The sequence below is a fragment of the Helianthus annuus genome, chromosome 16 (genome assembly GCF_002127325.2).
Source record: "Helianthus annuus cultivar XRQ/B chromosome 16, HanXRQr2.0-SUNRISE, whole genome shotgun sequence".
Classification (NCBI taxonomy): Eukaryota; Viridiplantae; Streptophyta; class Magnoliopsida; order Asterales; family Asteraceae; genus Helianthus; species Helianthus annuus.
The window spans coordinates 200,743,005-200,754,094 of record NC_035448.2 but is presented as its reverse complement, the minus strand read 5'-3'; the positions used below and the strand labels follow the sequence as shown (position 1 = coordinate 200,754,094).

General features: G+C 34.5%; 1 protein-coding gene across 1 annotated transcript; it reads left to right on the top strand.

Moving 5' to 3' along the window:
• Window positions 1-8,698: 8,698 nt before the first annotated feature.
• LOC110920393 lies at window positions 8,699-9,491 on the top strand. The gene is made up of 2 exons (XM_022164605.1): window positions 8,699-8,830; window positions 8,961-9,491. The coding sequence occupies exons 1-2, from the start codon at window positions 8,699-8,701 to the stop codon at window positions 9,489-9,491; spliced, it is 663 nt and encodes a 220-aa protein (XP_022020297.1).
• The last annotated feature ends 1,599 nt before the right edge of the window (window positions 9,492-11,090 follow it).

The window sequence follows — 11,090 nt, the reverse complement described above, 5'->3', positions numbered from 1 at the left end:
AACACGTTAACAAAACTTTAAACGCACCAGCGTCGTCTGACACACTTGTCCGCATGCTTGCAGGTCTATAGGTTTATATCGCTTGGAACTTGCTGTTTGGGATGCTGGAGTGGTCATGGATCGAGTTACTTGGAATTGCAAGACAAGACTAACGATTTCGTACATGTGGTTTATGAAACACTTAACAAATGATTTATGCTTCCGCTGTATACAATGATTTACACTTAACATTTTGTATCACTTTATGATAATGAATGAAAGTTTTATTTAAATATATTTATGAGTTCAATGTGATTGGTGGCTAAGATCCTGGTATGTCACTAGCCCCGCGGTGTTCCCACAAGTGGTATTTTGGGGGTGTGACATTTATATTGTCAAATATACATATATGTATATACATGTTTAAAATTGAAAAATAAGTGTTATTTAGGGTTTAGCATTAGGGTTTAGGGTTTAGCATTAGTATTTAGGGTTTAGCTTTAGAGTTTAGCATTAGGGTTTAGCAATAGTATTTAGAGTTTAGCATTAGGGTTTAGCTTTAGGGTTTAGCTTTAGCTTTAGGGTTTGCATTAGAGTTTAGCATTAAGGGTTTAGCTTTAGCTTTAGGGTTTAGCATTAGGGTTTAGCTTTAGGGTTTAGAATTAGGGTTTAGCTTTAGGGTTTAGCATTATGGTTTAACTTTAGGGTTTAGAATTAGGGTTTAGCATTAAGGTTTAGCTTTAGGGTTTAGAGTTTAAGGTTCAGGGTTTATAATACTTATTTTTCAATTTTAAACATGTATATACATATATGTATAGTTAAAAGATTAACAATATACACATGTGTATAAATCCCCAAAAAAAATTAAAACCTTAAAGAAAAAGCTCCGATTTTTCCAAAAAAAAAATTGCATTTTTTTCACCTTTTTTTTGCATTTTGTACTTAGGGAAAATGTGTTGTCCAGATTGCTTCTCAAGTTTCCCAAATAAGATGGACCTCTCTTAGGATCCCTGCCTTATATATATATATATATATATATATATATATATATATATATATATATATAGGATAAATCGAAAACCCACTTGAGTTGAGAAAACTCAGAAAACCTTTGTAAAAAAACCATGTAAACTCAAGAAACATTTCTAAAAAAAATAGGAAATGTAATATACATATATTTGAACATTTTTAAAAAAGAAACACAAAAAAACACCAAGTAGTTTTTTTTTAAAAAATGTTACAAAATTTCAGGTTACATAATATATATGTCCAAAAAAAATGTAACATACAAATTTTCAACATTTTTTTAAAAAAAAAATAGTAAGCGTTTTTACATTTTTTTTCATAAATAGGTCCGTGTACATTTATATTACATTCCCTATTTTTTTTAGAAAAAAATAAAAATGTTACATAGGGTTTATTTGGGTTTTCTCAACTCACATGGGTTTTCGATTTATCTTTCCCCTATATATATATATATATATATATATATATATAGTGGAGATCTAGAGTGAACACTGGTGTATATGTAAACTGAGTGAACAAATCCTGACCATTGATTTACATAATCAAATCGTAAAATACACTAGTGTATTTTAATCATCAAATCTTAGCCATTGATTTACACTAGTGTATACACTTGTGTATTGATAATCAAGGGCTAGGATTAGTTCACTAGTGTTCACTATCAAGGGTGTTGTTCACTCATGAACCTAACCCTATATATATATATATATATATATATATATGGGATGGATCATGAGAAAACTAGTTTAAATGAGAAAACCAAAAAACTAACTAAAAAAGCGTAAAAAACATACCCAAATTTTTTTTGCATTTTTTTTTATAAAAAATCGCTATTTTTATGTATGGAAAAAAAATTTCAAAAAAAAATTGTATTGCACATGTGCACTATTACGGATATAATGCACATGTGCAGTACTACAATTATATATATATATATATATATATATATATATATAAATATATATATATAAAATAGCGATTTTTTATAAAAATTAAAAAAAAAAATTGGTATGTTTTTTAGCTTTTGTTTAGGTTTTTTAGTTAGTTTTATAGTTTTCTCATTTACATGTAGTTTTCTCATAATCCTCTCCCTATATATATATATATATAGGGTGGGGTTCTAGAGTGAACATTAACGTATTTGCAATCTGAGTGAACAAATCATGGCCATTGATCTACACACATGTATGGCCAGGATCTCATCATCAAATCGTAAAATACAGTACTGTATTTGAACATCAAATCCTGGCCATTGATCTACACACGTGTATGATCAGGATTAGTTCACTCAGTTCGCAAGCTACACTAGTATTCAATCTTGAACCTAATCCTATATATATATATATATATATATATATATATGCTAAAATGAAAACCACCCTCAGTTGTAAGAACCGAGAGAACCACTTTTCAACTATTAGATCTTCAAGATGGATGGATGAGATTAAAAGTAATATTAAATACCTTTTGTCTTATTATGTTTTTAATATTTTAATGCAAAAGGGTAGTTTAGTAAATTTACTCTTTTTTGTCTTTTTGTCTTTATTGTTTTTTTATTACTTTTTTTGTATTATTATATTACTTGTTTTTTTAAAACAAAATTTTTTATTAAAAACCATTTTAGATCCAGATTTTTAAAACGCCGTTTTTAATCCCGACTTTTTCACACGCCGTTTTTTTACGCCAGGTTTTACGCGTCGTTTTTACGCCCCGCTTTTACGCACTGTTTTTTATGCCCTGCTTTTACGCGCCGTTTTTTACACCCTATTTTTTACGCGCCGTTTTTGCGATCGGTTTTTTACACGCCGTTTTTTTATGCCCGGTTTTATGCGCCGTTTTTTACAGCGCCGTTTTTCACGTCCCGTTTTTTCACGCCGTTTTTACGCCCCGTATTCACGCCCTTTATTTACCCGTCATTTTATAACCCGGTTTTTTTACAAGTCAGCCCCGTTGTTATGAGCTGATTTTTTTTACAAAAAAACAATTTTTGTCAGGATTTTTTTACAAAAAACCTTTTTACGAGTTGTTTTTTACGCCCCGTTATTTACGCTGTTTTTTACGCCCCCGTATTCACGTCCCGTATTTATGCGTCGTTTTATAACCCGGTTTTTTTACGAGCCGTTTTTTACGCCCCGTTTTTACGCGTCGTTTTTTACGCCCCGTTTTTTACGTGCTTTTTTATGCGCCATTTTTTACGCCTTGTTTTTTCGCCCCGTATTTACGTGCCTTTTTTTATACACACGTTTTTAAATTTTTTTTACGGTTTTAAACTTTTTTTTACGAAAACGTTTTTTTTACGGTTTTAAACTTTCTTTTTATAAAAAAAATTTACAAAAAAACTTTTTTTCAATTTTTTTTTACAAAAACTTGTTAACAAAGAACAAAAATTTATACGAAATTTTTTTTACGGTTTTAACCTTTTTTTATAAAAACTCTTTTTTTTACACACACGTTTTTTAAATTTTTTTATGTTTTTTTCACGAAAACGTTTTTTACGGTTTTAAACTTTTTTTTACAAAAACTTTTTTACCAAAAATTTTTGACAAATTTATTTTTTCATAAATTTTTTTTTACAAAAGACAAAAATTTATACGAAGACTTTTTTTACGGTTTTAACCTTTTTTACAAAAATCTTTTTTTACACACACTTTTTTAAACTTTTTTACATTTTTTACGAATACTATTTTTACGGTTTTAAATTTTTTTAACAAAAACTTTTTTACAATTTTTTTTACAATAACTTTTTTATAAACTAACAAAAAGAGGAGAGGAAAACGTGAATAGAGAGAATGAGAAGAGAGAGAAATTGAAGAGAAAAAATTGACAAGACTTTAAAAAGAAAATTTAATAAGGAGAGAGATGATATAATAGTTTTGATTAAATGACTATATTACCCTTTTGATTGTTATTATCTGATCTGTGGAGAGTGGTTCTCGCGGTTCTTACAACTGGGGGTGGTTTTTATTTTAGCGGCCATATATATATAGGCCAGTTAACGTACAATACGGCTTAACGTACGACCAGTACGACAGATAATTACGCACGTTCATTTGAAAATCACGCATGTTATAAACTCAAAAACCCAAATCACGCATGTTGAAAAACATTAATCACGCACGTTATACCCATAATCACGCACGTTGTCGTACGTGATATACGTTAAGCCGTAATGTATTTTTATACTCTCTCTCTAAAGAGAGAGAGAGAGAGAGAGAGAGAATAAATATAAACCAGGCAATCCTGATCTTAACTCAAACTTAAAAACAATCTTACAAGTAGAGGTTTAACTTGGAATTTAGAAACCAAAATAAACCGTGTTCAACTTCAAGCTTCACATATGCGCATGTGACACATATACGTATGTGTGTAGAATATTAAATGAAAATGACTCATGGAAAACCATAATAGTAGGCTTAAAAAATTTCGGACCACTAAATATCACATTCATGTAATATAGAATATTCAACCAAAGATTAAACAATTGTCGATTGCCAAACATCAACTTCAATCGTTTTCAAAATCCTGTCATCTAACAATTATCCTCTTCTCAGCCAATATTTATTAAAATCTAAAAGATTGATAATATATGTGATTGAGCCCATATCATATACACGTCTTATAAACATAATATAAGATAATCCGGCATTAGTTTACATTATTTTATTTGTTCTTTTTAAGGTTTTGGGTTTAAAAAAAAAAATTCAAGCTTCAAATCTTTAGAATTACTATGAGTAATTTGAAAAACAATCGTTATTCGATTACACAATCTTGTCACTAGTAGAACTAGAGATAGGGCTGCAAACGAACTGAACGTTCAGCGAACAGTTCGTGAACTGTTCGGCGGGAAGTTCGTTTATTTTCGTTCGTTTAACAAACGAACGAACATGAACAAAAAATTTCGTTCGATTAGTTAAATGAACGAACATGAACAGAGGTCTCGTTCGTTCAATTGTGTTCGTGAACGTTCGGTAAGGTGTTCGTGAACGTGTCCATGAACATTCATTCAGTTGCGTTCGTTTATGTTCGTATGTTTGGGTTTTAATTAAAGATTTTTGTACTTTCATATATTTTATCTATACTTTTTATATTATTAGACTTTTATTTATTTATTTTAATTAAGAAACCCTATTTCACTTTGTTTATGCATCATTTCTCTTTCCTTTCTCATTATTTACATCTACGAATGCGATCGACCTCCATTCCACAATAAGGGATTTATGTTCCAGTGCTACTCTCTGGGCTATCCACCTTTATCCTTCGTTGCGTTCGTCAAATATATTTGCGTTCGTTTGTGTTCGTGAACCGTTCGTGAACACGCTCATTTCCTTAATGAACGAACACGAACATTAAATCTCGTTCGGTAAGTGTTCATGAACCGTTCGCGAACACATTTATTTCCTTAATGAACGAACATAAACAAAGCCTTGTTCGTGTTCGTTCGGTTCATTTACAGCCCTAGTCTAGAGAGGAGTCGAGGGTTCACCTTGTTGAAAAGGTAGTTAAAACTAAATAGATTTATTTCTTTGAGAATCCGTAAATATTTTTATTATTTGTTTAAAACTAGTTGCATTTTCCGCGCTTCGCGACGGGTTTTTGGTCAGTATCGATTCGGTTCATTACAATACCAGCTTAGCATAGCAGTCAACATGTTTGTCGGTTTTTGTGAAGGACATATCCATATATCAATATACCATTTTTAGGTCACATCAAGAAAAAGAGAAGATGCATTGGTGAACATACCAAGCCGGATTCCATAGCAACTTTAGCTAAGATGGGATCATCAGAAAGCAAACGCTTCTTAAACCCTCCAAACTGCAGCAACCATTTAAAAAACAACAACGTTTTGAGATCAAATTATGGATTCAGAGAAACAAACAATGATTGTGATTAACTCATTTTAAGATCAAATTCAGTCAAGAACATAGACATCAAACATCAATCACAAATGGACATAGAAATTGAACTTCAATATATTATCAGATCTAGTGGTTTCTATACACATGAAAATTCCACCTCAGAAAATCGATTCTCTTAACCAATTATCAAACAAATGTACAGTACCAAAAGATTGGGAAAAATATAGAAATAACCTAACTAGTCGATGCTACATCGTTCTCTTTCGCTCATCCGCAACAGTGATCGTGGTAGGCCTCATCGTTAAAAATGGTCAGTTTCATGGACGACCGGTAACGAAAGGGCCAAAGGCCGAACGTCTGCTGCGGTGGCCAGCCACCGCGTTCCGCCACTGGTGCACGATGTCTCCCCTGCTCTCACATCTCTCTCTCGTCTCAAATTAGGGCAAAAAAATCCAAAGAGGAAATCAGAGAAGCGGAGAGATGGAAAGAGGAGGCCACCGCATCAGGCGAAATCACCGTCGCAGACGGTGGATTTCCTCCCTCCTTACAATTTCTGTGGATAACCGGCAACCACCGCCGAAACCTAACACTTAGCACTTCAGTACAACGACCACTTCCACGCTTGAACCAAGACGCAAACAATTAAGCAACTTAGCTCTATCTCTATCTTGGATTAGATCGGAGCAAACAACACCACCGTAAACCGCCAACACCACCAACCAGGATATCTTTCAGATCCGTCATCGTCGTCTCCAACAGGCAATAAATATTGTAATTTGTACTAGGTTTTCAGATTATGGCACTTGAACCACCGAGGAGTGGGCAAAAATAAAACACTGAAAAGTTAGGTGGCTAAAGCTAAGAAGTAGACACGTCACTGGCGCAAACGTGCGATGTGAATTGATATATATAATAATTGTACTTGATTTTATCTTGGTTCATAAGTCTAACTCCAATAGTGATAATTCGTTGCATACAGTCATGTGCACTACGCACAACACATGTGACTGTGTTTTTGCCTTTTTATTTAGGGGAAATGCCCTAGAAATGCAATCAAGTTTGGAGATTGTTTCAATTAAGTCATCATAATTTTTATTCTATCTTTAAAGTTTCTAAGCTTTGATTTGGTATTTTAATATTATGTAATTACCAGGTCACCCGGCAACAATTTTTTTTCCTATTATTTATTTTGTTAAATGCCTATGTGGGTATACGTGGATTTTATTAAATCAAATCATAATTAAAAGCTCTAAACCACCATTTACGTGGATTTTATCAAATCAAATTAACTTTCAATTTGTCATATCTATCAAACCTTCATCCTTCAAATTCCTCCCAACCCAAACCCTTGACGGCGACGAGCAAACCTTGGCTGGCGACAACCAAAACCATGAGCAGACCCAACAACGACCCAAACCTTGGACAACCTTTGAACACGCTAGGCGACGACCATCCACGATATTCAACCGTCAAAGGCGACTGATGTGCAAAATATGGTCTATAAAAACTAACCTAATTTAGACACTCTAATTTTAAATTTATAAACTAAGACTCTCTAAATGCTAGACCACTGACAGGCAAGTGTACCTATCGTACATAGTAAAGGCTAATGAAGTTCGAGTATCGAACCCATGAGACATTAGCGACGCTAACTAGACTCTGACTGAACTAATTACTTAACTGGTTTATTTGGGTTTTGACAGTTTTTATTTAACTAATTAACTAATATCCTAAATTAAACAAACTAAGACGAACTAAGATAACCAAACGAGACTGAGAACACGAAGTTGAAAACAATCAGCAGAAGAAACCACCTAAGCAATGAATCCCTTAGAACATGTAGTGACCTATGACTTTGACAATCGACTAAAGATCCGATATCTAATCCGACCAACCTTCTGGTAAAGATGATTATCTCCTGTAGTAACTAGTCAGCTCCGAGCGAGACCCCCACTGTCCAGTTCCTAGAAACCGAACTATGGAGAACAATCAGAACACATAATAAAATGCTAAGATGGACCGACTCGACCTATCGACACCAAATGCCACAACTATTAGGATATGTAACACTATCGGTATTAACGACCCTCTAATTGTGAAGCTAACCTCAATTTGATACACCGAATACCTAGGAGCAACTAAACGTGGATAAACAGAGGAACCCTAAGCTATCGAGTGTTCAAACTATCAGACAACGCCTAGAACAAACCTAGCAATCCCAAATCATATCTCTATTCAATGAAAATGGATGTACACTAATATCTACCGGTTTTAGTTGATTAGTTAACCTATATTATTTCTAATAATAGGGTTGCGACGAAAACTGGCCAAATTAACGAACTAACAATGATTTTAACGTGCCTATGGTGAATGTCTTCTTTATAAACACATCAATAATGACAACTAATCCAATAATCACAGTAACACAGCAGCACACATGATCATGTTCAGCAACAAATCAAAATTATTTTAAATCAAAAAGCGTTGTGGTCGAAAAATCAAATATAAAAATCAAAACAAAGGTTCCAAATTCATCACAACCTAGACGGAACGATAAACTAGCCAAGAAACATGTTTGAATAATCAAAACAATAATATTCATAATAGGAGTCAATATTGTATTTCCATATATATGTCAATTATAATTAATTCTAGGGTTTTGTACATCTCTATATATATTTGATGAATGAGAATAGAGGAGGCAAGAAAGCCATTAATATTAAACCCTACCATGGTATCAAGAGACCGGGCACTCTAATTGCCACCGTCTCCCCTTCGATCCTTCTTCCCCTCGCTTCTGCTCCCCTTCTTCGTCTCCTCTCTTCTCATCTTTTACCATGGATGCTAAGCTTCATCCTGCTTCCACCGTTACAAACATCAAAAGCCTTATTTCCGTAACCCTAGAGATGGACAGCGGCTTTTACGCCTCATGGATCGAACTCTTTCGCCTCCACTGTCGTGCGTTCCAGGTTATACAACACCTTTCTCTAAAGCCGGTCGCTGAATCTTCTTCGTCAAAGGAAACCGAAAAAAGACAAAGACAAAACTGCTAAACCCATCGATAACTCGTGGGATCGACTAGATGCTATCGTTTTGCAGTGGATTTATGCAACTATATCCAGTGATCTCTTACACACCATCCTGAAACCCAATGCTACTGCCCATGAAGGATGGGTGGCTCTCGAAAATATCTTTCACGGAAACAAAAGTTCACGGGCTATTCGTCTCCTTCACAAGTTCTCCAATACATGTCTTAGCGGCTTTCCAAATGTATCTGCATACCGCCAGCAGTTGAAGGTTCTTTCCGATCAACTTGCAAGTGTCGGTTCACCGGTTGATAACCAAAGTCTAGTCTTACAACTGATCAGCAGGTTAAATGAACAATATGAGGGGATCGTTACTATTTTAGAAAATCAAGATCCTCTTCCCAGTTTCTATGATGCACGCTCCAAACTTATTATGGTGGAATCTCGCAAAGTCGAACAAGCACTTCAAGCATCTCAGACAGCCGGTACCGCACTCACCGCCAACTCTTCTCGGTCTGCCGGCAACAACAATGCACCGGGCGACTACCGCACGGACGGACAATATGGTGGCAGAGGTCGTGGCCGAGTGCAAGACCCTTGTTAAAAGGACGAGATTAAATAATAAATTACATGAATTTCATACTAAATCTGAGTTTACAAAAAGTTTTCATATTTGTAGACCAATTCATATTCATGATATGTACAAAACAAGTTTTAAAGTAACACCCACTAGTCAACTATTGGCTAGTTTAAACATTAAAAACATGGTTAACAATTCATTTACAACATAATCATTGTCTAGACAAAGTTAAGTTTAACGCGTAAGCTTCAAAAATTAGTGTTCGGTTCTTGAAAGCATGCTTGATCACCATCCGCAATATCCAAACTTTTACCTAGAGTTAAAACCACTAAGAAAGTTAGTATTGACATGATTATAATACATATAAACAAGTCCTAGTATCAAACCATCGAAATAAAAATAAAATTTCATCTTTGCTCCTGTCGCGTGTCGCGACAGGTCTTCGCGTGGCGCGGGAGGCCCCGCGTGTCGCGCCAGATTCTTAGGCTTCCCTTGCGTGGCGCGGGGGAGTACGTTTTCCAGCAGGTCCAGAAACTGGACCTGCATTATTCCCAGCTCCGAAAATTCATAAAATTCCAACTTAAAATCCTCATAACTTTTTACTCAGTTATCCGTTTTAAGCAATTCTTTTTCCTATGAGTCCGTAATAAAATTACGAAGCCAACCATGTAAATTTCATATTATAGAAACCAAATTACAGATAAACGGTTTACAAAATCCTCATTTTAATTATTCGACCCGTTAACTATATGTGCATAATTCCAATTTCTCATTCTAAAACCTTTTAGATGCAATTACCCAAGTTCCTGGGCTTATACATCTTGGTGTATTTGCGCCGTTCATGGATTTGTGTTCCTTAGAATTAAAAGCTTGTTTCCTCGGAATTCAAACATTCCGTTTCAAGCGACACTTGCAACTTACTTCTTATTGTTTGATCCAATATCCTGGATTCACAAACTTAAGGTATTATAGCTAAATTCATAAGCGTAGTGCAATCCAACACTTAACAACATACGAGACTTTCAAGTCGCTACTATCATAATTCTTTTTATGGCATCAATTCGACCCGTTTGACTATATAGTGAAAACCATCACTTTATTAACAAGCCAAACCCAATTCCAAATCTTTATTTTGACCCGTTTGACTATATAGTGAAAACCATCACTTTAGTAACAAGCCAAACCCAATTCCAAATCTTTATTTTGACCCATTTGACAATATAGTGAAAACCATCACTTTATTAACAAGCCAAACCCAATTCCAAATCTTTATTTTGACCCGTTTGATGGTCGAGTGAACTTCGCCACTTTAAAGACACATCAAACGCATCTATTACACTACGACTCCATTTATACATCAAACCCAAACATATATGCATAATTTTAATGAGACTAAAGTCACGTACCTTTAGAGCACACCCTTCAAGCGCGTATCTCCTCCTCCGGCTTGTCCGCTTGACGATCCGGGTTCTTTGCCTAAAGAGTTCAAGTCAACTTACATTTAGAACCCTTTTTGCAATTATTAACACATATATTGCCACAAAAGTCAATTATACGTTTTTATCCGATTTTCAACATATTAATCCCCCACTTAGGCATTACAACAAACACCTAGCGGGTCAA